Source organism: Lepisosteus oculatus, chromosome 3 (genome assembly GCF_040954835.1).
Source record: "Lepisosteus oculatus isolate fLepOcu1 chromosome 3, fLepOcu1.hap2, whole genome shotgun sequence".
NCBI classification, from domain to species: Eukaryota; Metazoa; Chordata; class Actinopteri; order Semionotiformes; family Lepisosteidae; genus Lepisosteus; species Lepisosteus oculatus.
The window spans coordinates 1,893,363-1,907,473 of record NC_090698.1 but is presented as its reverse complement, the minus strand read 5'-3'; the positions used below and the strand labels follow the sequence as shown (position 1 = coordinate 1,907,473).

At 50.9% G+C, this 14,111-nt stretch overlaps 1 protein-coding gene across 2 annotated transcripts; it reads left to right on the top strand.

The window, feature by feature from the left end:
- The first annotated feature begins 1,041 nt into the window (after positions 1-1,041).
- On the top strand, positions 1,042-13,819 carry klc3 (kinesin light chain 3). Of its 2 annotated transcripts, none has more exons than XM_069187733.1 (14): positions 1,042-1,385; positions 4,754-4,821; positions 4,967-5,247; positions 5,514-5,744; positions 5,908-5,983; positions 6,318-6,543; positions 7,103-7,190; positions 7,564-7,665; positions 7,807-7,980; positions 8,439-8,538; positions 8,939-8,988; positions 9,129-9,259; positions 13,004-13,070; positions 13,411-13,819. In XM_069187733.1, exons 3-14 carry the CDS (start codon positions 5,029-5,031, stop codon positions 13,495-13,497), a joined length of 1,551 nt encoding a protein of 516 aa, XP_069043834.1. In that variant the 5' UTR covers positions 1,042-1,385; positions 4,754-4,821; positions 4,967-5,028; the 3' UTR covers positions 13,498-13,819. The 2 variants fall into 2 exon arrangements, with proteins under 2 accessions (XP_069043834.1, XP_069043833.1); XM_069187732.1 differs by lacking the exon at positions 1,042-1,385 and adding an exon at positions 1,392-1,628.
- The last annotated feature ends 292 nt before the right edge of the window (positions 13,820-14,111 follow it).

Here is a 14,111-nt window from a genome sequence, read left to right as displayed (position 1 = left end):
TCAGGGCTGTGGTTAAGAATCTCTGGCCTTGAGTTCTCCCATCTCAGGGCAGTACTGACCCAGTCAGGCCTGGCTGAGCTTCTGAGATCAGCCAGGATCAGGTTAGCAGGGGTTAACTGATCCTGCTAGATTACAATCGTGCTGGGTGATCTGCTGCAAGACTGGACCTGATTTCAGAATTCAGTGCTTTTTTGTTGTTGTTGTTGTTGTTGCTTTTTGATCATTTTATAGCTAGCTGTGGTTCGGCATTTCTGTGTGCATGTAGATTCGTATTTGCACACATCCCATGTATATTCTCTCATTATTTAACGTGTGTTTTGAGAGATTTATCTCGCCAAAACATCACTGTCTTGATATAGCGGGCAAGGTAATTGCCGCTTATCTCAACTTCAAACATTCAGACGAAGATAAGTGATCGCTGGATGTCTTATCACTCGCTGCTCAAGACAAATAAACACTGTCGCCTCCTTGTGGTGGAAGTTGGCATGTCACCCTCAAAAGGATAAGCAAGTATAAACAAATAACAATAAACAAAATCCTGCTTCTTCAGACTTCTGAGGTTTCTGCCGGAATACCCCTGTCTAGGGAATTATTTTTCCGTGGAAACAATGTCGTGACATCTTCCCTGCGTACTTCCTGCAGGACCGTTCTGTCTTGTAAATACAAGCTGGGGCTGAGGGCCATTATATCGCGGTGTGTTTCTTGTTGACGTCTTAAGCACGCCGTTGCGCTCTCTGGTGACGTCATTCACCCATCAGCACGGCTCGGCTCGGCCAGGCGCTCTCTGTTCTGCCTTCAGCCATGAAGCAGATTTGGGTCACTCGCCTTGCTCAGCGAGTTACCGTATTAACCCGTAACTTATCTCCCGATAAAAATCCAGGGCTTCATTTGTATTATTATTCAGTCTAGTATTATTCTGGGGTTGTGGAGTAAATCATGTTGCAGGTGTTAAAAATGTTAATTTTATATATTTACTCAGTGAGTTTATTTTTTAAGCAGTATTACTTGTGACAGCTGCTACATGAGATTAGGTGGTATTCTTTCCTGCAATAAGACTGTGCTCCCCTTCACAAATATGGCGACGCCTAGACTCGCTAGCCGAAGAAGTAATTTAGAAGGAATTCTTAACCAAGATACCGTTGAGCACCTAAAACTATTGTTCATACACGTTTAGAGTGCTATGAAGCAAATATTCCACTCTCTGTAATAACTTGCTATAAAAACAGAAACTGTGACATTAATTAGCCATAGGTTTGAGTTTATACACGTAATGATACATTCAAACCCCCCCTTCCTTCATCCTTTTAATACAGCAACAGATGGCCCTCCTCTACCAAGATGGCATCTTCAGCAGCCGTTGTGCATGATGGGTATGCTCATGTCAGGTAAGCTTGCTAGTATAATACAGTCTGAGCCGCAAAAAAACAGGTGAATGACTGCCAGGATTATTTCCACGCAATATAACAGCTGTCGACGCCCGTCAACGTTCCGGTCCTGTAGCAAGTCTATTTCGTAGTGAGGTTGTGTTATTTTTATGGTAATTTCAATGCAAAATAAAGCTCCATTCTTTAAACGATCCCATGAGCGTAAACACTCGGAGTACCGGGGGAGACCAGGATTAGTTACAGGTAAATATTACGTCTGACAAGATGTTCGTATCGATTCCCGTAATTGTGTGTCGAACTGACAGCTCCTCGCGTCTGCTTAGTTTCCTTGCTGTCGTGACTAGAAGCGCTAAAGTTGAATGCTCTCATGCAATGAATTGTGTTTGTATCTGACAGTGATCCTCCCTCCTCCTAATGTGAGTTTGCATTTGATAAGGTATGATGTAATTTACAGGATAATCTACAGTTGATCTACTGGCGTCCAAAAGCATTTACAAAGAGTGTGTTTACATCTTGCTTAGATGTGCTTCTATTCACGTCTATACGGTTGGATTCTCCACTAGGCTTTTATATCCGAGAATAAGATTCTGTCCAGTATTTGAAAAGTAAGATTTATATATCTGTGTGTGAAAACAAGAAAAAGCAACAGATTGTGACAATGTTGGGAGTTCGGGTTAAGGAAATGTGTAAGAACAATAAAAATATGATTTGCTCTGGTGTTAGTATTGTGCTCTTTTTGAGGAGCTGTGAGGCAGATCTTTGGCCTGGGTTTGATTCCTTCCGTGTGGAGCTTGCCTATTCTCCCTGAGTCAGTGTGGGTTTTCTCCGGATGCTCTGGAACCCTCTCACCTTCACAAGACACACAGGACAGGTAAACCTGGACCTCTACCTTGTCCCTGTGTGTGCGTCACTCAGGACGGGCTCCAGGTTTCCTCAATCCTTCCCAGGAGTAAGGGGCTCTCTGACAACGAGTCAGAGGGAAGACTAACGAAACTGACTTCTGCTGACCTTGTTCAAGGAGACGCAGACGAGCTGTGCGTTTCTTTTAGCCAAAGCCTGGTGGAGCAAAAAACTTACAGTGACTGCAGATCTTAGTGGAAAAGGGAGGATGTTAATATTGAAGGGGCACTTGAAATGATTCAGTAGTTGGTATTAATTAATAATTAATAATTGCTTACACTTATATAGCACCTTTCTGGACACTCCACTCAAAGCACTTTACAGGTCATGGGGATCCCCTCCACCAGCCCCAGTGTGCAGCCCCATCTGAATGATGCAATGGCAGCCATAGTGCACCAGTACGCTCCCCACACACCAGCTCTCAGTGGGGAGGAGTGGAGAGTAATGAAGCCAGTTCATAGATGGGGATTATTAAGAGGTCATGATGGGTAAAGGCCAGGGAGAAATATGGCCAGGACGCTTGGGTTACACCCCTACTCTTTTCAAGAAAAGCCCTGGGATTTTTAATGACCACAGCGAGTCAAGACCTTGGTTTTATGTCTCATCTGAACTCTGTAGAGTCCCCATCACTATACTGGGGCATTACGACCCACACAGACCCTGTTGGTGAGTGACTCTTTTCTCAATCAGGGTATTCAGGTACATCTTTGTTTTTCATCTTGGGATTTGATTTTCTGTTTGTAAAGCGAGTGATTTGCTGTGCTAAGTGGAAGGGAAAAAAGCCATTGAACTCACTTGCACCTGGAAATTCAAACCACCTCAGACTACTGAAATTTAGAGCTTCTGTTTTCACGAGTACAGAGCAGAGGAGTGAATATGTGTCTGTGGCTCTGGGCTCTGTCCTGTGTGCAGCCTCTCCCCACCACTCCTTTCTCTTGGGGCCGGTTGACAAAAGGTTCGGAGCTCTTCGTATTCATTGCAATAGGCAATTGTACAGCCTTTGTTCAGGGGCTGGCAGCTGATGTTGCTGTTGAATTCCTTGTCTGGGGCTGTACTTGTGCAGACCAGCTTTGCACAAGAGAGAGCACTGACGAAGGGCATCTGGCCCTGTTGTCCTCATCCGGGCTGCCCCCCACACAGGGGCTCAGATCAGATCAGGAAAGCGGTATTCCTCAGCCCGGTAATGTTCTTGAGTTTGTGTTTGGAAACAAGTCCTGTGCAGTCGGCTCTCGGAGCTCGGTACTCTGAGGGTGTGATACCAGCAAGCATTTTGCATAACTTTGCCTGTGCTCGGATACCTCCGAGTGCTGCAGTTTAAGGCACCTTTTCAAAGAGCCTGTCATTGTCATTCAAATCCCTCTTGCCAGAGAGGACTCGCGCCGAGCGCTTTGTTTCCTGCTGGGGCCCTTCAGGCACGCACCTGAGACAGAGGGACGAACGTCTCCTTGATTTCTTGTTATCCAGCCCTCTCTTCTTGAGCAGCAGGTTTTATTAACTGGCCTGTGTCTAATTAGCGTTTGCATTGAGCCTGTAAACAGGAAAATCTTGTCAACGGGAGTTCTTGTATGTGCTTCACGTTTTTTTCACTTTTGCATCCCCTGTCTCCTGCCAGTATGACACTGTTGTAAAGTCGTTCAACATCCAGTTGAGGGGAAAGTCCTAATGCACTCATATGTAGTTGGACATTGTTTCTAAGATGAGATCAGAGGCATATTTTGTGTAGATCTGCAATGGAAGTTCACAGCTAATTTACTAGTTACTTAGAATTATATTAATAATGATTAATCATTTAGGTCTCCGTACCATTAGTAAGGTTTTTTTTTAAATCTAATCTCTCATTGCACCCACCTCACTAGCTCTAGCCTTACTCGGATGGAAGTGGAAATAGTTTGATTTCTTACAAAATGTGGCCAGTTTGTCTTTGAACCTGTCAGTTTTCCACATTTTTGTTTTTGTTTGGACTGCAGTATTGGTTTGGTGTCCCCTCTCCGTTTCTGTGTTGTGCTCAATTCATCAGACGTGTGAAGCATTTACAGTCAGTGTTATTCGTGGCCAATGGCGCCCTCTTATGGCTTTGAGGACATTTTGAAGCATGGAGCCCTAATGTGTTAGAAGTAGCACAGGCAGGCATTGTGACATTGCTGTTTGTCCAATAACAGGTTCAGCAAAGCTGTCAGCTTTCTGCATGTGTGTCTGTTGAGTACTCATGCTGCTGTCCTCACCTGACCCTGCACAAAATGCCCCACACAACCCCAACCCTGCAAGTCTGTGCACTTTGTCAACTAAGACTGGGCTCTAATCCTCTGGGGCAGCTGATCTTGTTCAACACAACGTGTAACAGCCTGGCTGCTTTACATAAGACAACAGGCAGCACCACAAAATACTACTACCTGAATGAAGAGGCGTTTTTGTGCTGAATGCGAGTGCCTATTCTCCTTGCTCTCGAGGGTGTCTCGCATCTCTTCCAGGTGGAGGCTGCTGACAGTGCAGCTCGGAGATTCTCTACAGTGAGAGGAGACTTTCCACACTGAGCAAGGTAGGAGCGATCTGGAGTTCGATCAGGCCTGCGTTCTTTTTCCACTAATAGAAGCAATAAACAATTCCAGATTCCATGAGCTGTAAGTCTGATAAGACGGCTCAGTATGAATTATTAGGGTGGTTTATGTGTAAATCCTGAACAGGAGCCAGCTTCTACACGAAGGGGGTCTGAGCTCTCTCCTGCACCTCCTGACCGCGGGGCGCCATGTCGGCGGCGGTGTCGGGGGAGGAGATCCTGTCCAGCACGCGGCAGGTGATCGCGGGGCTTGAGGCCCTGCGCGGGGAGAACCACACGCTCCTGACCAGCCTGCAGGAGGCGCTGAGCCGCCGGCCAGCGGGGGAGAGCGGCGGCCTGGAGCTGGAGAAGAGCGGCCTCGTGCGGGAGTCGCTGGAGCGGATCGAGCTGGGCCTGGACGAAGCACAGGTAGAGGGGGCTTCCTGGGGGCCGGGTGGCGCAGGCTCTGTGCGGAAACGGTGTCTGTCAAGGGCTCATCCATCGAGGGAAACTCCTGGTTACTTACTCTCGAGTTTGAGCAGGGGCCTGAAGTGGACTGGTGGAATTCCTTTATCTTTTTGCTCTTTTGTAAACAGTGTCTTGATGTTTTTATGCGTTCTGTGTCCTGAAATCCCCGGGTTCTGATTCCAGTGCTTTGCTCCCCTCCCTCCCTCCCTCCCCCGGCCGCCCCGCAGGTGATGATGGCCCTGTCGGCCCACCTGAGCTGCCTGGAGGCGGAGAAGCAGAAGCTGCGGGCGCAGGTGCGCCGCCTGTGCCAGGAGAACCAGTGGCTGCGGGACGAGCTGGCGGGCACCCAGCAGCGACTGCAGGAGAGGGAGCAGGAGGTGGTGGCCCTGGAGGAGCAGAACCGGCACTTGCAGTTCATGAGCAGCATCAAGAAGTACGACCAGGAAGAGCCCCCGCCGGTACGCCGGTACCCCTGGGAGGAGTGCAGGATGCTCCCAAGCCTCCTGTTGTGAAATGGGAATGCGGAAATAACTCGCCTTCTCTGTGCACGAGCACCTCCGTCTGGCCCTGCGCATCAGTATAACAGGGATGCCCTTTGCTGTTCTCTGTTGCCCCCTGCAGGACGAAAAGGAAACTGCCTCCAGCAAAGACTCATTGGACGACCTCTTTCCCACCGACGAGGAGGAACCATCCCAGAGTAAGTTGGTGGCAGTCAGGGTTGGTGCACATGCATGTGAACCAATTAGGGACACCTTGCTGTGGGCAGCAACAGAGGACATTAAACAGCTTCGTGCAGCTGTTTGTCATGGCCTTCCATACGCAAGCCATGTTGAGTACATACTGTATGATGGCCACAGTATGTCCATGCAGTGCCCTCTGCTGACTGCTGGTATTGCCCGTGGTCCCATCTGCGTGTGTGAGATGCTGAGATGTTTCACTGCTCCTTGCCAGAGATGTTCAGGTGAGCTGAGCCACAGCAGTGCCGAGCTCCCCGCCCCCCCAGCTCACAGAGCTTGCCCTGTGCCCCCCAGTCTCCCAGCAGCACAGCAGCGGGGAGGCCGCGGCCCAGCAGGGGGGCTACGAGATCCCGGCGCGCCTGCGGACCCTCCACAACCTGGTGATCCAGTACGCCTCCCAGGGCCGCTACGAGGTGGCCGTGCCGCTGTGCAAGCAGGCGCTGGAGGACCTGGAGAAGTCCTCCGGCCACAACCACCCCGACGTGGCCACCATGCTCAACATCCTGGCCCTGGTGTACAGGTGAGCATGGTTTGGGCTTGCAGTGGCGTCCAGGTGAGGCTGTTTTTAATTTCCTGTGGAATATTTGTTCAGAGGTTTTGTAAGCTGCTGTAACATCTGTGGTAAAGGCAGTGCTTGTTGGAAGAATACCACTGTAAACCAAATGACAAGTCGGTAAAATCGGTTTAGATTTAGTGTGTTTAGTCTTTTTTATCATGAGCAGCATCTCAAAGAGTTTTTTACTCAACTTTCTACCATACGACAGAGCACAGTGCAGGGTTCAGCAGTGTCTAGTTTAGCTTACCAACAGCTGGAGAGCTCTAATACAAGTTCACAATGGAAGCCATGATTATGCTGTTTAACTGTCAGCAGACAGCATTATCATTCCAGTCTAGTAACAGGCTGGCACTCACCTGGTGAGCTCAGTTTGGGAGGATGATAACACTCCTGCCCTGTCTCGAGGGGTCCCAGCACATTTAGGATTGTCCGGTAGCTGTGCTGCCCAGGGATCGGTCAGTTGAGCTCTGGCTCTGTTCTCTGTCCCGGTGACCGTGCAGGTCTGCTCTCCCTCTCCCCGCAGAGACCAGAACAAGTACAAGGAGGCAGCGAACCTGCTGAACGACGCGCTGGCCATCCGGGAGCAGACCCTGGGCGTGGACCACCCTGCGGTCAGTACAGAAGCTTGCCCGCTTCGTGCTCTGCCTGGAACTGGGGTCGACGCGTGTTTAAGGGCTCTCCGTCCATTTGGAACCATATAAGGAATCTTAGTCGCTGTGCTGGGCTCTGCAGGGGAGGCCTTCCTGCTGGGACATGTCTTCTCTGTTCTGCTGTAGGCTGTTTCTAAATTTCATTTCACTTTTCTGGGTGTGGAGTTTATTTTTTTCCCTTTTTGATTGATGTTTGTGGTTTTCTTTGCCCGTTTGTTGTCTGTTCTGTTTTTGGTGTCTTTGGTTTTTAGTGCGCCGGGACCTCTTTCTCCTTGCGCGTCCGTGTGCTGCCCTGTGCGCCTCAGCTTCGCCCCCTGCCTGTGTCTCTCTGCAGGTGGCAGCCACTCTGAACAACCTGGCAGTGCTGTATGGGAAGAGAGGGAAGTACAAGGAGGCCGAGCCGCTGTGTAAGAGAGCGCTGGAGATCAGGGAGAAGGTGAGACCCACTGGGAGTGTCCAGAGTCCGTGTGTGTGTGTGTGGGCAGATGGCAGCTGTGGTCGAATCTGTGGTTGATCTGCACTCTTGTGCTCAGTTGACCCGTAGCCGACTGACTCTGCACCCCCTCCCCCCCTGAAGGTTCTGGGCACAGACCACCCTGACGTCGCCAAGCAGCTGAATAACCTGGCGCTGCTGTGTCAGAACCAGGGCAAGTACCAGGAGGTGGAGCAGTACTACGAGAGGGCCCTGCACATCTACCAGAGCCGCCTGGGCCCGGATGATGCCAACGTGGCCAAGACCAAGAACAACCTGGTGCGTTCCTGGCGTCCCGGCTCTGGGCTGGGTTCTGTCCGAGCTCCAGTATCCCGGGCGAAAGGCAGTTCTTCTAATCAGCCAAGACGAGCCCCTTTGCGTTTGTACATGAATGTGCCCCATTCAGAAGTGAAACTGTTTTTTGTGGGTGATTTGGATTTCAGTCTTTGAGGCCTGCTGTTCGTGTGCTCTAAGATATTTATAGACTGTATATGTGGCACTGTTGGGTAAGCGTTGTGGTTTGGGTACTGGACTCAGAACACAGATGGACATAGCTGCCTCAGTTTTAATGCACAAGTGGAAGTGTAGTTCTGTAAACGCCGTGTAGGAACTCTGTTGTGACAGGCTGAATGCGGGGAGGTTCAGTCTCCCTGTAGATGGGTACTGAGGGGCTGGTCAGGTGTGACTGCACGCTGGCTGAGCAGTGGGTGTTTCTCTGTCTGTGCTCTGTGCCGCAGGCCTCCTGTTACCTGAAGCAGGGAAAGTACCGGCAGGCAGAGGCTCTGTACAAGGAGATCTTGACGCGAGCCCACGAGAAGGAGTTTGGATCAGTAGAAGGTAACTTGGTACCTAAGAACAGGTACAAACGCAAGGGGGACGTTCAGCCCATCTTGTCTGTTTGGTAGTTATAAGCTAATTTATCGAAGGATGCGATCCAGCAGTTTCTTAAAAGAAGCTAGGATATCGGCATATGAGTTTAATCCATTCCAGTTTGAGGAGCTGTAGGTTCCTGGGCAGATTCTACTGACACAGTAGAAAAGCAATTGAGATTTAGACTTTTTGTGTAGCTTTAATACAACTAGTGTAACGGGCTTCAAATTCCTCGAGCCCGGTGTTCCTTCGGCGGGCCCTCAGTGGATTTAATTTCTGTGCAGAGAGAATTTTATTAATTTCCCTGTAAGCAGTAAGAAATCTGAGCCTCTCATTTTGCCTCCTTTGCTTGGTTTGTGTCTCCCAGGTGATGGGAGGCCCATGTGGTTCCACACAGGAGACGGGAGCTCTCGACAGGTGAGGGCCTGTTTGTCCGTGGCATTCGGAAGGAGGCTGGAGCGCTAACAGGAGCAGGACGACTCTGTCCCCTTCCAGAGGAAGGGTAGGAACTGATGTGGATAGTGGAGACGCAGCTGGCTCTCTCTCTCTCTGTGCAGGACGGTCTGGGCAGTCTCAAACGCAGCGGCTCGTTCACGAAGCTTCGCGAGTCCATCCGCAGGAGCAGCGAGAAGCTGGTCCGCAAGCTGAAGGGCGTGGGCGCACAGGACAGCAGCCCCCGCAATCCCGGGTACGCGAAGGGCAGTACTGCTGTGGGGCTTGGGGCTGGAGCCCTTCTGAACCCGAGCTGCCACGCTACGTCTAACGCACAGAGCGCCATTGTGTGCGATCGCGCTGTCTTTAAGTAGCAGATGACTGGGACTGCGGCACGCCACCAACCCTGAAACAGAGCATGCTCAAACACTGCACTGCCCGGGCTTGGGGATCACGCGCGAGTTGATAATGTTGAAAGCACGAATTTTTGCCAGGCACATGAGGGAAGCAGATTTTTCAGCTCCTGTTCGCAATTGATCTCTTTACAGGTCGTAGGGGGGTGTTATTAGATGAGGTGAGATGACAGCTGGGATTGGAAAAATTAACACCAACACTGTTAAACTGTAAACAAAATACATCTCGGAGAACAAAGGCTGGTTTGTTGCCCTGGATTGTAGAACTGCTAAGCTGTCACGTTATAAGCAGAAAATCCGCCAGTAGCATGTGTTAGTTGTTTGTCAAATTAGAGAGGCCTGTGTGAGTTTGCCAGAGAGCTGTGAAGTTTGGCCTCTCTCAGCCCCATCTCTGCTGAAGTGAGCAAAAACTGACGAAAATGTATCAGGGGGGCAATTATCTAAGTTGACAAACCCTCCTGCAAAAAGGCACAAATGGTTTTTGTTGAGAGGCTGTTTGGTAACTAAAATAATCTTTTAGCTGTGAGGGGACACATTTTATGTAAGTAGGGAGTGTTGGAGGTTTGATCTCTGTTGGGTAACTCTTGGACACAGCACTTGGACACAATCATCCTTGGAAAGAAAGGATTCAAGATTCGAGATTTGTATTTGCCGTATACAACACATGTATTGGAATGCTTACTCGTTTCAGCTGTACCCAGTAACAGTAGGAGAAAAAACAGGCACAAATGACAAACAGACATGGACAATACATTTAGACAATAGACATTATAATAGAGCCAAGACAGGGCATAGTGCAAACAGTGCAGTACCTTAAAGTGCAGGTGCTAATTTGAGCTGTTTAAGATGCGGACTGCCTGGGGGAAGAAATTGTTTTTGAATCTATTGGTCAGTGTTGTGATACTGCAATTCCTCCTACCAGAACCCCGAGGTGAAAACAGGTTGTGGCCAGGGTGAACTGGGTCCTGAAGTATAGCTCGAGCCCAGCTGTGGCAGCGCTCGAGATGTATCCGGTCGATGGAGGGTAGCTCGGTCTGCGCGGACCCCTCTGTATGACTTTTCTGTCCTGTACTGTGGCTCCACCATACCACACCGTAATACCACCGGTCAGGACACTCAATGGTATTACGGTAAAAATTGGTGTGTTGTCTTGCTCATCCCCCACTTCCTTAACTGTCTCAGGAAGTGAAGTGAAGGTGCTGGTGGGCTTCAGTGAGGATGGCAGCAGTGGTCTCTGACCAGCTCAGCCTCTCAGTGATCTGGAGGCCGAGGAACCTGAAGGTGGTGACAGTTTCGACTGGAGCCCCCTGAATGATGATGGGGGTGTTTCTTCCTCCGTGCCTCCTGAAGTCCACTATAATCTCTTTTGTTCTGCCGATGTTAAGTGTGAGGTTGTTGTTGTGGCACCACTCCACCAGTTCTGCTACTTCACTCCTGTAGGCGGTTTCATCAATGTTGCTGATAAGACCGATTACTGCGGTGTCATCAGCAGACTTGATGACGCGGTGGCTGTTAAATCTGGCCACACAGTCATGTGTAAATAGAGAATACAGCTGTGGGCTCAGGCAGCAGCCCTGGGGGCCCCTGTGTGGAGGATCTGAGAGGATGAGGTTTTGTTCCCAATCCTCACCACTTGGGGCCTGTCTGTCAGGAAGTCCAGGACCCAGCTGCAGATGGAGTTGCTGAGGCCCAGACCCCCGAGTCTGACCAGCAGCCTGCCTGGCACAATGGTGTCAAAGGCTGAGCTGAAGTCAATAAATAACATCCTGGCACGAGTGTTCCTCTTGTCCAGGGGCTCAAGAGTGGTGTGAAGGGCCAGTGAGACAGCATCGTCCACTGACCTATTCTTCCTATAAGCAAAGTCAGGGGGTCCAGGGAGTCCGGGACAATACTGTTGATGTGTCCCCTCAGCAGTTTCTCCATGCACTTCATGACTGCTGAGGTGAGTGCCACCGGGCGGTAGTCATTCAGACATGACACCCTGGTTGCTTAAGGTAGTGGCACGATAGTAGTCCTCTTGAAGCACACTGGGACAGTGGGACAGTAGACAGGGATAGCAACATGTTAAATATTACAGTGAAGACAGGGGCCAGCTGCGCTCTGCATGCCTGTAAAACACAGGAGGGGATGCCATCAGGGCCAGCCGCCTTGCGTGGCTTCACCTGTCGGAAAGCTCTCCGTACCTCCTGTTCAGACAGCTGCAGCACAGATTCCCCAGGCTCACTGGGCGTTTGTGTGAAGGGTCCGTGTTGTGGGCCTCAAACATCAGCCTTTTCTTTTATGTGCTCTTCCATGATTTCCTAAGGCTACTGTTAGTGGAACACTCGGGTGTTTATTCAAAAAGCACTCTGAGACACTCAGGCAGAACTTTAGATTATGCCAGAAGTAATGTGTTTTGCGTTATATTGTACTATAAAATGATAAACGTCCTGTAAAATATGCCACAGTATATTCATGGTCTGGGCAACATGGTCACTCAGTGATGCCTTGAAGTGCTGGGGCCCGGGTTCAACTCCTGGGGTGCTATCTGTGTGGAGTTTGCATGTTCTCCCTGTGTTTGCGTAGGTTTCCTCCAGGTACTCCTGGTGTCTGGGAAAACTGGCCCTGGCGTGAGTGTCTGGGTGTTTGTGTCTGTGTGTGCCCTGCGATGGGTGTGTGTCCTGGGCCCAGTGTTTCCCGGGATCGGCTGTGGGCCACTGTGAGCCTGAACTGGATCAGAGGTCACTGGAAGTGATGTGATAAAGACATTAACAGTCTTTCTAGAAGCATTTTGTGATGCTTGCTGCCCTGACAAATGTGGGGTGGATAGAACAGGGACAGTAAACAGTAGGAGACTTTAACACTTCAGCAGGATTATTTTTTTATGCAAATGTTTTTTTCCTAAACTTGAGGGATTCCTTGTTGTCACTACTGGCCACGGACTCCGCTTCCTCCAGATCCGAAACGGAATGTAGTTTTTCTGTGTGTGCGGGATGGGAGTTGTGCCTTAATGAGGGAAGCACAGAGGAATATCTCCGGGGCTAGTGGGGGAGGGAAGGACCCACTGTTGCCAGCAGGTGTGATTGGAGCCCTGTGGCTTTGGAACAGCTGCCAAGCAAGCTCCTCAACAGCAGCTCAGAGGGGTTGATGTGCATACTGGTCATGTTTGACATGGGGGGGAAAAATCTCTAAACCCTCATTTTATTTTAATCCAGAAAACTAGATACTTGTAATAAAAGTGGTGTGCAGAGTGGACTGAGTTTTCCTTTCCTTGCTGAGGCAGCTGGGCTGGTGGGACAAGAGCAGACTGCAGTGTGGGAGGGGATGCTGAGAGTGTCGTCCAGTGGTGTCCGGTGCTCGGTCACTCTAAGCTGGCCTCCTAATAATCCCCCTTTCTGAGCTGGCGTCATCACTCTGCTCTCCTCCCCACTGAGAGCTGGTGTGTGGGGAGCGTTCTGGAGCATCATCCAGGTGGGGCTGCACACTGGTGGTGTTGGAGGGGATCCCCATTACCTGTAAAGCGCTTTGAGTGGAGTGTCCAGAAAAGCACTATATAAAGTGTAAGCTATTATTATTATTATTATTATAAGCCGCCTCTCCCTCTGCAGGATGAAAAGAGCCAATTCTCTCAATGTGCTGAATGTGGGCGTGAGGGAGCCTCGCGAGTCGACTCAGGTAAGACAGAGCTCGTCTGGACCTGGAGCTGCACTAGTGTGCAATGTGTGTCTCGGTAGTGCCCTTGCAAAACCGCTAGCCTGTCATGTCTCCTTTCTGTTGTTGTTAGCCTAGTGAAGGAAACCCTGTCACTGGTGTTGAGACTACCTTGTCTAGGTGGTTTGTTCTTGCAGGTATTTGCTTTCTGCATATTCAGTAACACCTGAAAACAAGATTTTCATTTTAGAACAAATTGCATTTTTTAGATATAGTATTTGCTGTTAACTGAGCCGAAGGGCAAGGTGTTAGCAGGTCCTGTGTGATTTCCCTCTCTCACTCTCTCTCCCCCCTGTGGCTGCAGAGTCCCAGCGGTCTGACAGATTCACGAGGTCTCAGCTCCAGCACCCAAAGCTTAGCTCGCCGAGGGTCTCTGAGTGGAACCAGTTAACACAGCAAATTCCCCCGCCTGACCAGCTCCCTCGTGTCCGACCCCCCCGCCTGACCAGCTCCCTCCTGTCTGACCCCCCCGCCTGACCAGCTCCCTCGTGTCTGCCCCCCCGCCTGACCAGCTCCCTCCTGTCTGACCCCCCCGCCTGACCAGCTCCCTCCTGTCTGACCCCCCCGCCTGACCAGCTCCCTCGTGTCTGCCCCCCCCCCGCCTGACCAGCTCCCTCCTGTCTGACCCCCCCCGCCTGACCAGCTCCCTCCTGTCTGACCCCCCCGCCTGACCAGCTCCCTCCTGTCTGACCCCCCCCCACCTGACCAGCTCCCTCCTGTCTGACCCCCCCGCCTGACCAGCTCCCTCCTGTCTGACCCCCCCCCACCTGACCAGCTCCCTCCTGTCTGACCCCCCCGCCTGACCAGCTCCCTCCTGTCTGACCCCCCCGCCTGACCAGCTCCCTCCTGTCTGACCCCCCCCCGCCTGACCAGCTCCCTCCTGTCCAGTCCGACCCCCCCCCCCCGCCTGACCAGCTCCCTCGTGTCCAGTCTGTCCCTACGCCGTCTCTCCGCAGTGCGACTGTCTCAGGGCGCAGGCAAGCACCAGCTCTGCATGTCTTTGAT